The sequence below is a fragment of the Ammospiza nelsoni genome, chromosome 22 (genome assembly GCF_027579445.1).
Source record: "Ammospiza nelsoni isolate bAmmNel1 chromosome 22, bAmmNel1.pri, whole genome shotgun sequence".
Lineage (NCBI taxonomy): Eukaryota > Metazoa > Chordata > Aves > Passeriformes > Passerellidae > Ammospiza > Ammospiza nelsoni.
In genome coordinates, this window is record NC_080654.1 from 4,527,992 (window position 1) to 4,545,776 (window position 17,785).

At 39.3% G+C, this 17,785-nt stretch overlaps 1 protein-coding gene across 5 annotated transcripts in view; it reads right to left on the minus strand.

The window, feature by feature from the left end:
* VPS13D (vacuolar protein sorting 13 homolog D) overlaps positions 1-17,785 on the minus strand; it is a 102,446-nt gene that overhangs the window by 26,005 nt on the left and 58,656 nt on the right. For all 5 annotated transcript variants that reach the window (XM_059487302.1, XM_059487300.1, XM_059487301.1 and 2 more), the window contains 7 exons: positions 17,666-17,785; positions 17,208-17,357; positions 16,918-17,058; positions 16,000-16,096; positions 14,299-14,447; positions 11,674-11,808; positions 11,165-11,332 (listed from right to left, as the gene is read on the minus strand). In XM_059487302.1, the coding sequence (XP_059343285.1) occupies positions 11,165-11,332; positions 11,674-11,808; positions 14,299-14,447; positions 16,000-16,096; positions 16,918-17,058; positions 17,208-17,357; positions 17,666-17,785 (960 nt within the window). The remainder of the gene's footprint in view (positions 1-11,164; positions 11,333-11,673; positions 11,809-14,298; positions 14,448-15,999; positions 16,097-16,917; positions 17,059-17,207; positions 17,358-17,665) is intronic.

The following is a 17,785-nucleotide window of genomic DNA, read 5'->3' on the forward strand; positions in this document are numbered from 1 at the left end:
ATCTATGAACTGTGTTCAAGGTTAGGGCTTTTTCCTAGAAAAATACTTTGCTTTTGTGGATTAGAGTAGTTGCTATAAAGACTGAAAGGCTCAACAGGTCTTCAAAATTCAAACCTCATTACAGAATCTCTCTCAAGACCTGAAAATGCTTTTTCAAGAACATGTTTTAGAAGTTACAGTAGTGCATGACTGGGCAATCAGCCAGAAGGAATAAACCAATTTATTGATGAGAATAGGTAATCTCTCTTTACAGCTTTCCCTCCACCTGCACCCACATTTTCCAGCTCCAATACCCCAGCTCTTCCTGTGAATACAATCCAGTCTTTCCTCAAATATCCCTTCCTCCATTACACAGAATCTGACACCTAATTGTCAACAGTAATCCTGTTTATACGTAGACAGAATTTTAATGTAATTGTGTATTTTTCTTAGTAAGGAGGAAAAAGAAAAAAATCCCATGCACATAGTTTAAAAGTCAAACTCGATTAGCTGTAAACCCAAAGTTAAACAGGGACATTTTTGTTTGTGTTATTTAGAAAATAGCACTAAATTATAGATGTAAGCAAAACAATTTAAGGATTTTAACGTAGCAAACGTACCATGAAGTGTTTCCATTCTGCCCTGACTCAGGTGACAAAATCTGAACTCAGCACACGTTAGTTACAAAACATGAACTTCATGGTGAATTTTTGAAGCAGCTCCATCTCCCCCTCCCCTGGCACTGTTTGTTTCCTGGCCTCATCTAACACAGACTGCAGCCAAACCTTTGTCAGCATCTGCTCCATGAGCAAACCAAGGGGATTCCTCAGTGAGCAGTGAGTGGGTCCCTCCTGAGCCATTTCTTGCTCTGTGGTGCAGAGTTTGCCAGTTAGAGGTGAAATGCCAGGGAAGATAAAAAAAGGGGATGTTCCAGGTATCAGGAAGGGCTGCTAGGAAATGGGGCAGCTGTGTGAGGTTTAGACTGGTATTTGAATAAAGGTTCAGACTGTGGGGTCAGAGTTACCCTGACTCCTGATCTGAATCACCCCTACATCCATCCTCATCACCCACTACAGGTGATACCACCTGAGTGAAATAAATACCTGCTGGGGATCACAATTTGACACTGCTTTTTATCAGAAATACTAACCCTGAAATGTTTTTGAAGTCTGTTGCAGTTAATAGGATTGTATCTGCCTATACAATAAGGAAATTAAAGATTTCTAACATTAAAAACCCACAACTAACAAAACACCTGCACAACACCTCCTGCCCTATCTAGGTTATAATTACTGTATTGAACACAAGTTTCTCAGCTGTTAACTCAAGCGAGCATTAGAAATTTAAGGAGTTTAAGTCCAGCTGAAGCTCTGAAGGGAGATTTGAACAAGCTGAAGCACAAAGGCAGACTTACCTTTGTCCCCTGTGAGTTTTGCTTTTAGATGCCTCCTTTGGGGAGTGCAATATCAGCTGCTGAGGCTGAGGGTTTAAAACTTGTGAAAGAGCAGAGATGGTGCCTTATTGAGCTGTTAACCCAATCACACAGCAAATAGGCTCCAGATAAATGAAGGTGACACCAAAAGTGTGACCACCCTTGTCTTCCTCAGCTTTTGTTAATAAGGTGTGACCTGGGAACTTCAAAGCCTACTCAAGACCATGTAAATGCAAACCTAACTAAACACAACAGTCCGTGAACAAACATGAAACTAATCAAGGGACTTGTAAAAACCAGCTCCCTCTTCTCTAACCTAATTTTCATTATTTCTTTGTCTACTTGCTGATGAAAAAGCAAAATAAATATTAGTTACTTGGTAATTTATCTCTGCATTATTCCCATTTCAGATACCCTTTGCCTTGAAACAGAACTGCAACATAATACATTAGTGTCAGCTAAGGGAAGTTACCTGCTTCCAGGGCAAAAGGCTCCTGATGTTTCTGGATGAAGCCAATCTGCACAAGGCACACGTAGAAATGGGTATTTTACTTGGCAGCTTGGTCTCTCCAAACAGAGGGGAATAGGAACCTTCCAGACTACTCACTAAAAGCTCTGTCATTTCATGTATTTAAAATGTTTCAATTTACCATCAGTATGCACTGTTTAATGCTTTGACAGAAGGAGAACCCCTTCTAAAAGCCTCGGGCAGCTGAGCATTTGTCCACCTCCATTCACAGATGCCCCCTGCCTCCTCTCACCCTGTTTGTCCCCAGAGCAGATGGTTCTTCCTGCACTTTCCTTCTCCAGAGGGACATTGATCTTTTCTTCCGGATCTACACTCTAAAGACCCTTGGATCCCTGGTTTTCATCCCACACCAGTCCACGTATGATATGAAGCTACTGACTGACATACAGAGAATAACCCCGACTGCACTTCAGCCTAGCTGCTGGAACATAAAATCCTCCTGAGGAAGGTGAAATCTGACATTTTCTCCAGATCCCAGGACATTGTGCTACTGTGCACACTGTCTTTGGATGAGCATGCCAACCACTCTCAGCCCTCCACAATCACTGAAGATGTTTCTGCACTTCTGCAAGCCTGGGCCATGCTGGGCTCAGCCTCCTCCTCTGCAGACTCAAGTAAATCAATGATTCATCATTTCTTGTTTTACATTTACACAGTGTCAACAATCAATACCAACCATTCACCAAGATCTGCAAAAGCAGATGAAATACTATCTGTACAAGAGACTGATTTATTCGTGTTTGGGGGTACTTGGTCTTTTGTTTTTCTTTTTTAAGGCACAAAAATTGAGGAAGTTTTACCACAAAAACCTTTTACCACTGACTACATATCCCTTGCTATTTCAAGCAATAGAAGAAAAACAAAACCACCCATATACAGTGTTTGTGAACCAAAGCTGGTGCCAAACAATTAAGGCTTATGGGGCACAAAAAGAATTCAAAGCAAATGAAAACTCGACTTTGGACTGCTTGTTCCCTCTAAGCCAGATGCATGAAGCACACAGCATGGAAATAAGTTTTAAGTAATCTTTTAAAGTCTTTTTAAGCTCTTGGCAGTGCCTGGTTCTCTAAGGACATCCCAAAAGGATAAATACACAATTATGACCCGAGTCCAAACATTCCATTGTAATTCTAGCATCAGAGAACGGTACATCTACAAATATTATTGACTGAGCAAAGCAGAACATTCCAAGATGAAATGTTAAAGGAGAAAGTGATGAAATTAAATGTAGATTACTTAAAATTTCTGTGCAAACCTCACAATGAACTGTGTCTAAAAAAGAAACCAAAGGGTTTATTTGGTTCTCATCTTTGCTTTGCAGAACTCATTTAGAAAGGAGTTCAATCCTTCATGGTCACTTATGTTGTAGCAATACCATTAAAAATCACCTTTATTCCTACAACTCTGTAACCTGTTAAAGGTATTTTAGAGGAAGCCAATTTTTATGCTGATGTCTGTTTTTATGCTGATATCTGATAAATTACAAAAGTTACAAATCAAGCATTTGCCTATGGAGGCAAAAAATCCTCACAATGTACATGTTCCAGGCTAAGGAGACATATGTATATGCTGTTAGGATTTGTGGTTAAAAAAGGTCATCCTCAAATCTTGCTGCTATTCTTTGCAAAGTGCAAAACTCAAAAAGCCCTGCCAGATTCTTGGATATATACACAAGGACTGGGTGCAGTGGGACAGATAAAGTTGTCCAGTAAATTCTGCAGCCTAAATGCCCCTGCTTTTACTGCAATGTCTCAGGATTGATATGTAATATAGTTCTGTGACTTATCATAAAAATAACTTTTAGAGCAGCTACTAGGCTCATCAGTACACACACTGTTACAGACTGGAACCAGTATATATTCAATTTTACAAATTGGCCATCAGTAGGCACAGACAACAAACAGCTTCCTCGCTTTCTATCACTGTGGTCAATGGTGTGTTATACTGGGACTGAAAAGTAAAATGCCTTTATTTAAAAACATAACAGGTGTTGGTTTGTCAGGTTTCAAATGAAACTGTTCCCCAAAGTACTTTTGCAATGTCTTTGGTCAGTCTCTTAAGAATTACTTGGGGCAGGGTAGCCTCTAAGAATTACTATTTCAGCAGGGAAGATTGTGAATTTAGTTATATTTATTTACTCTACACTTTTGCACTTTCCTTGACACATCAAGACAGACCAAATGAACTCTTCGATCCAGTCCTAACCAGAAAGGACAGCTCAGGCTGAGCCTCCAAGGCTTTTATAACCCAGCCAAGCTGTGCAGACAGAAACGAGTCCTGGCACTCTGAACAGCACCAACACTCTCTTAATTTAGAAAACACCAAATCAGCAAAAAGCCATAATCAGCTTCTCATTTTCAGAGCAACATAAACTTTGACCCTCTCCAAATTACCGACAACCACGAGGAGCCGCCGGCTCTTCCTACTGAACAAACACCATTCCTTGAGATTCCCCACCCCTATTTAATGCCACACCGCCCAAAGCAAAGCAGCTTTAATTAGCTCACATCCCATCGTTAACCCAGCTTCCTAATGCATGCTGACAGGGGCTGCTGGCGGCCCGGGGACCCCCGATGGGCCGGCTGGAGGAGCCCGATGAGCCGGGGGTCCCCGGGGAGCCGCAGCAGCAGCAGCAGCAGCAGCAGCAGCAGGTGCCCGCTGGCAATAGTTTTGTGTTACAAGGGCTTGAATGAGTGATCCCTGCAGGAACCGCCGGCTGTTTTCACAGACACACAAAGGCAGTCAAAAGTCCACAGCGTGAACTTGGAATGACCCCAATTGCGGAGTCACTGGCGGGTTCATCTGGAGGACAACTGTGCTTTATTAAACAACTAATACTCTTAACAGATAATTCCCCTCCCCCCGGCCTTAACTCTTAGCAAACCTGAAGCTCTTCATGTTTGTTTATTTTTTGGGAATGGAATTATTTTGCCTTCCTTCCCCCCCCTTCCTTAAACCCCTCAATACACTGAAAATCAGAGAAAAAGCCTCAAGAGATCCAATACCTTGAGTTAATAGGTAACAAAAAAGAGAGACCACGTTAGGTTTGGTTTTAACATCATCTTTACCAGCTCTCTTGATTTTGATTTCCAAAAGCATTTCCATCTGCACTAACTGCAGCACTTAGGCTCTTTCCAGACAATTTCTTATTCTGCCATGACCACCTGTGACCACACCTGGGATCTGAAAGAACCTCCTGTTTAAAAACTAACAGGCTTTCCATTTTTCTAGATATTTTGAAGGAAAGGCCATGCTAGCACATTAATTGGACCTGCCATCCTGTGTGTGTGTAAATAGTGAACATCTCTGAGCTGTGTACAGCTTGCCCTTCTCCCCTGCACATACAAACACAATTTTCACTCCTCATGGATACACAGCTAAGGAGCTTCAAGTTTAAGTCTGTACTATTTAGTATTCTACTCAACTCTACAACTTTAAATACACAGTAGGGAGGTGCAGTCAGCCATTTATCAACACTGAAATGATGAATTTCAAACCCACACCCCATTTTTTCTCCTTCAGATGCTAATGGTGATATATGGGATAGATGTGCCAGTCTGCCTGACATGTAACCCCTCAAAAACTGCAGGTTAAAACTAAATTTAATTTCATCTCTGATAAATGCTTATTTCCAATGTCACAGTTTATGACTTGGCAACTCTTTGCATACCTCATTTTAAATTCTCCTTTGCTCACTGAGTTCTCCAATGAGTCAGCAAAACAGGAACAGTACATTTTATTTTACAGGAAAATCAGCTGATAAACCCCTTTGAAATGAAGCTCTAGAGCTGGTGTAAAACCTGAAACTCTTTAATCTCTTTTTTTTCAGTTGTCAATGGTCACCTGTACATTCCTCTGTCCAGCTGTGCATCTCCATGTATGCAGTTGCTGCTTTGTTACAGGACTCTCATGGTCAATTGAGCAATTTCTCCTGGGTAAGGCTCATCCAATGTGTAGTTTGCTTTTCAATGGGGTAAATTGAGGATATTAAGTCCACTTTAAACCAGTTCTTCCCACAGAATACACGTGTTCAATCTACCTATACCCATTTCTCCACACAAAAATACACTGGAGTAAAGTGTTCACTTTGTGCAAGAAAGGCTGAATTTAAACCAAATTGAGAAGAAAACTTTTAAACTAGATGCTGGCCACACACGTTTTATCCCATGGTACAAAGGAAAACCAGGAAGAAATACTTCAAACTTCTCAAAGATGATCCTTTATCCCAAAACCTCTTTCAAAGATACTAGTTACAGATGCCAGATGTTGTGCACATTAAAACTGACACTTTCCATGGCTTTTGATTGCCACTAATTGGTCATAAAACTTGCTGTCTTTTCAAACTGGCAGGAAATGGGGAAATGGCCTCATCTGTAATATCCCTCATGAACTCAGCATTTCTGCCTGGGAATTTCAATTGCTTTCCACCTCATAATCGACACATTTTGATACTGATTCTCACTGCTCATGTGAAGCTGCAAATCTGTGGATGAAATGCAAGTTGAACTGAAGATGATCTGCAGTGCCACCTGGACAGGCTGCAGGAGCCTCTATGCTACACCAGGAAAGATAAAGATTACACAGAATAAAATACACAAAAAAGCTACATTTGGCCCAAACTGTATAAATCACAGCTGGAATAGAAAAAATTACAGTAAATCCCACTATTTCAATGCCTCAACTACCCTTTGTAAGGGCTGACTGCCAGCTTTCCTGTAGGAAAAACAAATTCTGATCGGTAAGGCTGAAGATGACATGGATTCTGGCCTTCCTCACCTTTATCCAGTGAGACCAACACTAACCACACACATTCTGCTCTCAGGAGTTAAGGAAAAGAGCAAGGAATCAAACAAACACCATGGAAATATAGAGCTGTAGGACACAATAGACTCAGAACCCAAAAACCACCATGACCTTTCTACATCATCATTTGATGATTTTGTTTAAGACTCTTCTGAGGAAAACACCATCATGTATTTCTTTCTCAGGCTTCAGATACAAAGGCTTTTATTAGAAGCTCCCTGACATGAAAATATTCTTTTATTTTCAGCTACTTCCTTGGCATTTTGATGTTGCTAGAGTTGAACTGCAGTTAGTCCCATGATGGGAGAATGGTAGTTGTTCTTGCTTCTGAATGAAAGAGGAGTGATTGATTAAGTGAACAAAAACCCACTTTAAACAAAAGGGAATCATCAGCTTTGCTTGTTTTAGAAACCTTTCTGTCTCTTTTTGGGTAGAGCCTGCTCAAACTGGACCTTCCTTCTGTGCTCTGGTACAGCCACTTCTCATTGTATTTACTGCCAACTTTGTTAAAGTTAACATCCATGCAAGTCAAACACATATTCAAGATTTGTTTTTAAATAATCCCTTTATTACTTCCTCTTTTTTTTTCCATTCAGTTATCTTTATCTTCCTGTCACTGCCAACCACTTGAGATTCTGCTTTGATTTATCTTACAAGGAGGGTTAAAACTTCCATTTCCCTTTGTGGTGCTTTCATGGAGGGTTAAAACTTCCACTTCCCTTTGTGGTGCTTTCATGGAGGGTTAAAACTTCCATTCCCCTTTGTGTTGCTTTCATGCTCCTATTCTACAAATGCCTCCAGACCAAACACTCACCTGGAGCATATTTTCTACTCTTAAAGTTTTCTTATCTGGTTCTAACACCTCACTTCTTTTCCTATCTCTGTTAAGCACCTCTGCCATCAGTCTGAACTCACCTGAAATAAACAGATGGAATGAAAGTCCAGGGCAGAAAGGTTCATCAGCCATAAGAGAAAACAGACACTCAAATGCAATTTGCTGCAAGTCTGCTCCAGGGAAGTTTTGGCATCTCAGTTGCCTCTTTCTGAAGGAAGCTTGTCTCACAGAACCCTGCATGCTTCCCAAAAACCAACAGGGAAATGCAGCTCTGACTGATGGCTTACCTTTCCTTAGGAAGCCTAATTAATATAGAAACTTCAAAGTTCAATATGAAAAGTAAGCTCTTTCATGAAGTTCATTAAATTCTTTTTCTCAACAGGAAGACAGGTACACAACAATTATTTCCATCCTATATCCCGTGACCTAACAGAGTCTTAACAGCTACACTACTATCTGCTCATAATTCCTAAGATAAGAGAATTTATGGTAGAAAGAAATCAGAGACATTAAATGCAGTATTGACAAGCTCTGAATCTTTTCAATCCTTTACCACCACTGTGTCAGCATAACACCTATTTGCCAGTAATAGATACAACCACACTTATTTTCCATTTGGAGAACACAAGCTACAGAACAGTTTTGTTCAGCTGCTAATTCAGTGTTCAATATTCATTTCTAATTGAAACACATCTGAAACAGGGGAAATTTAGGATTTAGTTCTGTCATGCCTAACGGGGGAAATAAAAAAAAGTGTGGATGCCAAGAATGTGAGACATTTCCACGCATATGGCAACTATAGAAGGCTCCATTCAGAGGGAATGTAATTCCCTCTGGTGTCTATATTTAGGATCAAAGAACTTTTTAAAATACAGAACTTGGAATCTCCAAGGGATAAAAACTACAAAACTGTCTGGAGTGAACTTTATTTAACCTAAGGTTTTGTGCCAATTTAAATACACTGCAGCTCTCCACTTGAAAGAAGGCATTACCCACTGCATGCTCTGAAATGCATGGAAAAGCCATTACAGGGATAATCAGCACAACTATAAAATAGAAAAGCAATAAAATGACAAAACCAGATACAACTCCTATAGCTTACTTCTTGATTCACTTGAGCAGTGTTACTTTAAAAACCATGATTACACTATTACTCTTTGTTTATCTATCTACTCACACCTCAATAGCTAACTCATCTTAAAATCTAGGATAGATTTTTATTTCAGACACTTCATAAGTCAGGTAGTCAGACAACCAAAATGGAGATTTTTTCCAGCCCTCAGTGCCTGTGCAGGACACAGGCTCCTCTAGTTTTGGCTGCTTTAGTTACCAGATCCACAGGATTAGCTGCAAAGACAAGAGGCCTCTGTGGCACAGCTGAATCAGGTGAAAATTTATGCAGTGAAAATATACTTAAAAATACCTTTCTGGAGCACCAACAGCAAGATGAAAATGACCTATTGTTTCAATTTTGTTTCTCTTGACTAACTCAAATTGTTTTTTCTCTCTCTTACATATCCTAGACACACGCATAAGGCACAAAGAAGGCAGAACAGAAAGTAAAAGACAAATTTCTGTGTTGTACTATGAACATAACACATCCCAAACTGAATCTGAAATGCCAGTTTTTTATCCTGTGGACATTCCTGTCTTAGTTTTCAAGCAGATTTAAGTGCCTGAAAGCAGTGCAACACATAAGGAAGAATTCAACCTGACTATTTGAGCCTTTTTATCATTGTTTTCTATGCAGCAGAATTAAGATTCAACCTTTGGAAAGAGGATTAATCAAGGAGCTCCACAATGTACTACTAAGCCTTCTTAAATTATGGACTTCTCTCCTTGTTCCAAAAGGACAAATATATAAACCATGTAGAAAGCTTTGAAAAGGGAACTGTGTGAGACTTGCATCACAGAGCCATTTCTGATATATCAAGGAGAAAGAAAAAAATACCTGGGAAGACAAATAAATAGTACATGGGGTGATTTTCAAAGGTATAAATGGGAAGCAGGCACTCAACTCCTGTTGAATTTTGAAAGGAGTTCAGCATCCAACTGCCCTTCTGCCTTTGAAAATCTTCCTTCACAAACCCCTTGGTTACAAATGACTCCAAAGTTCAAAGAATGACCTTGCCCTTGTGGGAAACAGAGGAAGGCTCGTGCCTTTTAAAGGAAGATTTATGAGACTGTGGCTGCAGATGTGACTGCAATGAGGAAACACCACTTTATAGAAAGGAAGCTCTAAAGAAACACACTCCATTGGGTGGAGTGGATGGGTCACCAGAGAGCACAGCCATGAGGACAAAGCATGGACAGAAGGACTCATCTGCAGACAGATCCAGCTGCCTCCCAGAAGCTCAGCACGTCTTCTACCAGACTGCTTGGATTTGCAGTGCTGAGATTTACAGCAGCACCTACTAGGAGATTAAGGCAGGGATATCAACCTAGAATTTTGTTTGAGTTTCTTGAAATTGTGCAAAATAGGCTAATGCTGCAATCAAGGTAATTATGACAGAGAATGTGCATGTCATCTTTGCTCATGGCTCAGCTCTCTGGGTGAGATCCAGCTCTGCACTTGGTGGTGGACTAGGTTTGATAATGATAGTCTTGACCTCTCTGTAATTACACAGGCTCTGCATTTCACATCTTCTGAATTACCTTCTTTCGCTAAGGAAGGGAAAAATCAGATTGCCTTGTATACAAATAAGTGGGAAAAGTTATTAAAAGATGAAGCATGACAATACACATAAAATTACCTGTTAGGAAAATGATAAAAATAGAAAGTAAAGAATTTTTACAAAACCAAACTTACCAACATGTCCTTGTGTCAAAAACATATTATTTTAGTTGTATCCATGAAAGGACTCATGCTGACACACCATGTATGTAACAAAACATTTCAAGAACATGTGTTTGCTAACTATCAAGCACAGCATCAACCATGATCCAAACTACTTTGTGTTTCTGACTTCTGCCTCAGACTATCCCTCTCTTGAGCACTAAATACAATTATTTTCACTGATATAACTGAATTCCTTCAGCTGTTATCAGGAAGGACAAAAGAATGTTCACCATGCAGAGACTTTGGAAATAAACTACAGATAAATACAAAGCAATCTGGAAATTCTTTGGTTTGTTGCTATGTGGCACAAAACCTCCCAAACCTCAAGTGTCAGCATAATAATTGCTGTTCACATCAGCTTAATCACTTCTCAAAAATAACAGCTAACAACCCCTGTTATACTAAATAACCCCTTAAATGCTCCACCTTTCTCTAGTGCTCTCTCTCTGTGTAGATTATATACATAATTTAACACAGCTTTGTTCATTGGCATGTAGGAGCAAATTATTTCTCCCTCTGGTTAGCTGTTGATTTAACTTGCAAGTATCTGTACAGCAGTAATAGGGCTTTGAGTGCTTCACTGACTCCTGTTATCCCTGGGATGTATAGAAAACATTTAAGAAAAACAAAATCTACACTTCAAATGCCATTTTTACAAAACACAGATCAAGCAATTCAAGCATGGTCAATAGTTCTATTTGACTTTTTGCCTATTTTTATAGCAAACTTTAATATCACAATTTTTACCTTTGCAGCAGAGTTTGATACTCCATGAGTGACATTTCTGATGAGGCCACCCACATTGCCATACTTTATAAGTCCAGTAACACCTTCTGAAACATCATTCAGCAGGCCCATAGGGTTGCCAAGGAAATCCACAGACCCTAGAATGCTTGCTGCCTGACTCAGAAGCTCCTGGAAAATCAAGAGGAAGAATGAAATATTTCTTATGGATCACATTTACACCAGCAGGGTTGAGAGGAAAAAAAAATCCCACCCACAACAGAAGCTTATGCCAATCCAGGTAGGTTTATGAGAGAAATCAACACACAAATACCAGTAAAATTAACAACAGTTTCATCTTAAAATGCAGTGTATTCTTAGATTTCTTCTGGAATACTACTTCTCCATATTGCAAAGAAGCAACACAGCACTAACACTTGATAGTCAGGAAAGGGTTCCCACATCCCTAATGGAGAATTCCTCAACCAAGAGAAGTTCATCCTTTGCCACAACATCATCTCAGCCACACTGACCTCCTGGAAGTGCTTCAGGATGTCATTAATGATGAACTCCTGAGTTTCATAGGGATGGACCCGAGTGAAAGGATCCAGATTAATCACAGCATCTTCAAACCGGATCAGAGGGAAGCCCAGGGTGCTTTTCAATGCCTGAGGAAATAAAAGACATTGCCATTGTAATTCTTCTCTCTGCTTCTCATTCACAGCATCCTTTCAATGGGTAACAAACCAAAATTCTCTGAAGCTGCTGGAGTTCTTAGCACTGCAGTGTGGACACTGATATAGAGAGCAGTCACCCACAAACCTTTTAATTCTAAGCATTGATAGCTTCTGAGCACTGCATTTCTTCAATAACTCAAGAGTCACTAAGTTCCCAATGCAATCTGCTTCCCACTCTTGATAGGAATATTTCAAACCAAAGTATGTCTAAGATTCTACATACAACTTGGCTTTATTGTTCTAATGTTCAATTAAACTCCAACTCTAAATGAATTTTCTTGACAAAACTGGTTATTTTCCACCCTGCTGAACTTCTGTGAAGGGATTAAGTGTCAGGATGAGCTGAAATAACATACATAATTTCCTGTAAGCCTGAGGCTCATTTCTTAACATTATGTGGTCTAAAGAAATTCTTTAAACTAGCATTTCCCATTATTTTTCAAGGAAGAAAACTAAGATTGTAATTAGTTCATAGGCCATCTGTACTTTGTACAATTTATACATAGAAAACCACAGTTAAAGTGGACAGGCTATACATCCAAACAGAGACACACATAAATAAAATAATTTGGAAAAAATGATAAGAAAACTAAGTTTTCAGGACTGAAAGAGGACCCTTCTTCTTCAGGTCTAGATAATGGCATCTGCACACTCACCAATATCAGACACTCTGAAGAAGGCAAGAAGCTTCAGGCTGATGTTTTATCTTTGCACATTAACCACCAAAGCTGCCTGCTGTAAGGAACACGAGTTTTTGTGCCATCTGCAGGCAATTAAGGCAAGTTACAGGTCTGAGTTAAGTTTGTGTGTAAGAAAAGAGCTATTTATTTTTTCAGTAAATGGATGGCCAACCAGAATAGTCCTCATTATTCACTTGAGTAGGAAGTAATTTCCTGTTTAACTATCAGATATTATATAAGACAACTTTGTTAATACTGGTACCTAATAAAAATAATCTGTCTACACCAAATTACCAGACAGCCATGTCCAAGCCAGAAACATTAGAGGGAGTTAGAAAAACTTCCACAAAGGCTCTACTGTGATTATTCTCTCCCTCCTACCCTGAACTCTCCTGGGCTACAGAACTGAATTGAACTCTTTCTGTGAAAGTCAATATACAGAATATGCAGGGACTGTTAGCATTATGGAGAAAAATGTATGTGCCGAGTTTTTTCTTGGGAAAGCTGCCAAGATGGATCCATGTGCAATCCTATACCAAGGGTGGTAGGAATCCAAACAGAACAGTGCACAGTGCTGGGTTCTTACCACACTCATCACCAGTTGTGCTTCCTCAGCCTGCATTTCAACTAATGCAATTACAAGGGCATTCATGTTGAAGCTGAAGTGCAACTACATATTCAGGACAGGGCTGCTGTTACTGAGCAGTAAGGAACATCACAGCCAAGGAATATTCTAGCTAGGAATATCATAGGCAAGGAATATTACAGCTAGGAATATCACAGCCAAGGAATACCCCAATTAGCTGTTGAACTCTTGCTGGAACAGGGATTCAGTAAAAAGAATACAAGAATGTAGGACTGGTGATTTTCTGGATCATCTTGGTAAGACTCCATGACAAGACATTCATTACACAACACTAAATTTCTTTAGAAGCTTACTCATCATGATGTCCTTAACATCAAAGACAAAAAAGCCCAGTTGGTGTCTCAGTTTTGGTTTTTTTAAAGGCAGCAGCTCAGTTCCTCCACAATGAGGAGGGTTTTTTATGGTTTGGGTGGTTGGTTTTGTTTTAACTCTCCCACCTTGGAGGGAAGTAGTTTATTAGCTCAGAGAGAACTGAATGTTAAATTAATAATTTTTGAAGTGGCAACTGATTGCTGCCACTTGATTGTGTCCAGGAAGGTCCAAACTCAATTTGGGAATATGGGATGAGATTATGTTCTGGCCATAATCTGGAATTCCTGGTTCACTCTCCAGCTGTGCCAGATTTATGACCATATGAAAAAGACCAGACTTCCCACTTATTTTAAGTTCATACTCAATCTCAGTTCACTTGAATTTTCAACTATATTGCATAGTCCTCATGCAAATTCTTCAATTCCAATGAAACATTTTTTGGATGAAAACACTCAGGAGTTGTCCTGTATTTGTATAAGAAGTTGAATAACTCTTTTAAGACAGTAAATTCCCTTTAAGCTCTTTACACTTCCATCATTGTAACTAAGGTCCTTTGTAAAGCAGTGAGTCATTAGGTCTGTGGCTGTGCTTCAATTGAAATTACAAAAATGAAGGACTATTACAGAAGAGACTGGAAATTATGCAAATTACATGTCAGAAGTTGCTGGAACTTTTATTATTTTTAACTTGGATAATGCAAGAGTAAATGGAAACTGAGAGTGTTAAGTTAATTTTTCCTTCTCTTTACTCTGGGAATTCCACTCTGGGAATGCACTGGTGTACCTTGAGGTCCAAAGGGAGCTTGTTGGAAGTGAAGACACTCAACTTGATTTGAGGCACACTGATTTTCAGATTTTCAAAGTAGTATCGTTTTTGTGCTCCTCCTTGTTCAACAACCTTCTCATGGAGGTTTTCATCGTAATTTTCAACCTCTGCATCCAGACAAAACACAGGAATCAGAACCAATTAAAGATAAATAAATATGGGGTTAGGAATGCATATTCCGTTAAGAGTTAACAATCCTCAGCACAAATAAAAAGTATGTGTGACTGCTGGTGGAGCCAGCAAAATTACTCATGCCTTGTGACACGAAGTTGACCTCTGAGGCTCAAGAATTTTTGTCAGATCTCTCTGCATCTCTAAAACCTGTTATTTGAGCTTTTAATCTCACTTCTAATTTTTCTTTATCAGCACACAGAAACAAGGAGATAACACATGATTATGCAATGTTCCTACTGTGCAGTTGTGCTCTTACAGTCTGTTTTCCCCTCTCTACTCTGTCTGTAATTCCTTACACACTTAACCAGGAATATAATGTACAAAGCAAGCTTTCAAATATTCACTACAAAATATCCAACATGCCTACGTGGAAGACATCCAATAAATCAATTTACATGGAAAGTGCCTCAAATTTGGTTGACATTCATAGGCTCATGTTATTTGTAAGAGCACCAGGGTGGTGTGAGGAATCAAGGCAAAGATGAAAGATGACCAAGCCTTACGAACTCTGACTTATGAACAATAAAACATGCTAACTAAAAATAAGAAATTTATTTTTGTTTGAATCTAGGATAACATCAGCAGACAAACTACAAATAATGTAAAGTAAGTAAGGAAAAAAGAGCAAAAGGAACAGGGTAAATCAGAACAAAGGGAAGATTAGTTAAAAGGCTAAGAGCAAAACTCAAAATTTGTACTTCTTCCTCATCACTAGAGATTTAAGTTTGAAAGTCCTCTGTTATTTTTCCAGAGACAATTCAGAGGATCCTGTGGATTAGCAAAACAGAACTCTGGAGCATCATTTGTAGGCTTGGCCCCATTTGGAATCATGCCAAAAATAGTTCTTTTCCTGTGACAGTTATTATGTAACAGTACACAGGCTACTGCATAATAGAAGTGACTTTTTCAATTGCCACTCCAAAACAAACATTTCAGAAAGTTTCCAAAGCAGAGATAAACACTAAAATAGGAGGATTAGAATAGCACCTATGAGATCAGAAGATTGAAAAGGTCTGTCTTGCCTCAGTGAATGAAAGAAAATTTACATTACAATTAAAACCAGGGGTATGGATGCCACAACAAAGGTCAGACAAAATTTTCTTGCCGTGAAGCAAGAGGAACTGCCCAAGGAACAAATTAACACAGATCCCACTTCTAGCCCTGGGTTAAATAAACAAACTAAACAAGTCACTAAACAAAGTGGCTTGCTAAATTAACAACACAATTTCTTTTATCCCAGTTCAGATGAATCCAGACACAGAGACAGGCTGGACTTGGGCCATCACCTGAGCTCTGCCACAGGCACAACACCATGAGGAGCTTCACAGGGGCCACCGAGGCATTTCCAGCTCTGCTCAAGAGTGGGAGGTTCCTCACAGCCAAGAGTGTGCTGGTGTTTTCTACTTTATACACAAAGATCATGAAACTTCTGTGCATTGTAAAACTGGGCTGTGCAATGTTATACCACACAATGTTATACCACACCTGATTCCGACTGGCCGTAGCCAAAGAAACTCAACAGCTTCAGAAGCAGCTTCTCCTCAATTTGAACTGTGAACTTTCGGGCAGTGATCATCAGATGCTACAGAGATAAACAAGTCTCAGTTTACAGCATTAACACCAGATATATAATCCATGTGAACTATTTAAAAGGACTCTATTTCAATGGATTATTTTCACTGTTATGGATTTGTAGCAAGATTCAACCTTCAAAATGTCTTCGGTAGCTTTCTTTGCTTCAAGTTATCTACTACTGATGGTTATTTCAACTAGTGATGATTATTTCAATTTTCTGGAAAGCCTTGTGCTTAACTACCTAATCCTAACACTTCAAAATCTTAGCTGCATTTCCAGCACTAAAATCAGCTGCTTTTCAGAACAGAGTTAAAAGACATGGGTGAAGACTCCAAGTGAGAAAATAAGTCTTGACAACCAACTCAGTTTTGCCATCACAGTACATTTATCCACAGTTGGTGGATAAATTTATAACCAATGTTCCCAAATGACTGCAGTGCACAGAACCAGGTTTATGAAGCAAGAATTTATAACCTTGTATTCAACTCCTGAAGAACAAAACATAGATATTCTGGTTGTTCACTGTGCTACAGCTCTCAGGAGAGAATAACTGCCTTGAAAAGTAAGGTCACAGACATGGACAGACAGGGGTCTGGACTGATTTGTCACATTTTTAAACATATTTATTACCCTGTTCATCACTCTACTATAGCTTTGAATACTGCAAACATGAAGAAGTGGACACTGTGTCCTTTAAGCTTCAGAATTGATTCAACAAAGTGTATTTCACAAAGCACTGAATTCAGATTACAAGTAAAAATTAAGAACAGGAAAGGTCATTAAAGCAAAGTAATACCTATGTTACACAAACAAAACATTGTGGTTTACCTTGTATATATCAGTCAGTGCATTTTTACTGGGAAATTTCATGGCATTGACTTGCACAGCAGGAGCAGGGGCCTTCTCAATCCTCCTGGGTGTCAGAAAGAGCATAAAAGGCTGTGTGGTGCCAAGAAGTTGGTTGTCTACCTACACAGTGGACAGAAAATGGCATTGAAACTCCAGTGATATTTAGGAATTAAATCTCAGTCATTGCTCTAAACATTTTTCAAACCTATTATGACTCAAAAAAACTGAAGACCCATGAATAAATGAATTTATTTCAAAATGGCAAATACCTGTATATCTTGCACACTGAGCTCTAGCACCTGACCAGTTGAGAGCTGAGTGTAGTGGACATTAATGTTGGTGAGGCTTGCAAACACAAGCTCTTCAGGGACTTTGTTGACCAAAGACAATCCTATTCCACCTTCCAGTTTCACAAGCACCTGAGAAAAGAAGGGGAAAAAACCCACCACTAACAAAGCATCTGAAAAAACCTATGATATCAAATACACATTTCTGCAAGGAAATTATTTTTTGGAATCACCTCCAGAGAGACTGAGCAGCTCTTGAACAATCAGTCTTAGACTCAGGAGGGTTAAGACATACTAACCCAAATTCTAAGAACAAGAAGCTGTAGCAGGAAAATCTAAAGTTCATAACACAAGGAAAGGTTATTGACCATCATCCCCCTTCTGAAATCTAGAAAGGAAAATTAAAATAAAAAAGACAAGTACTGTTTGTCATATCTTACTTCCAATTCCTGCTCTGTATCTGGATTTTTCAACTTGCGCAGATCTTGGTCCGAAACTGGAAGTTGTTCTCCTTCACTGAATGAACGATCACTTCTACGTTGGTTACAGTTATCAGTTAT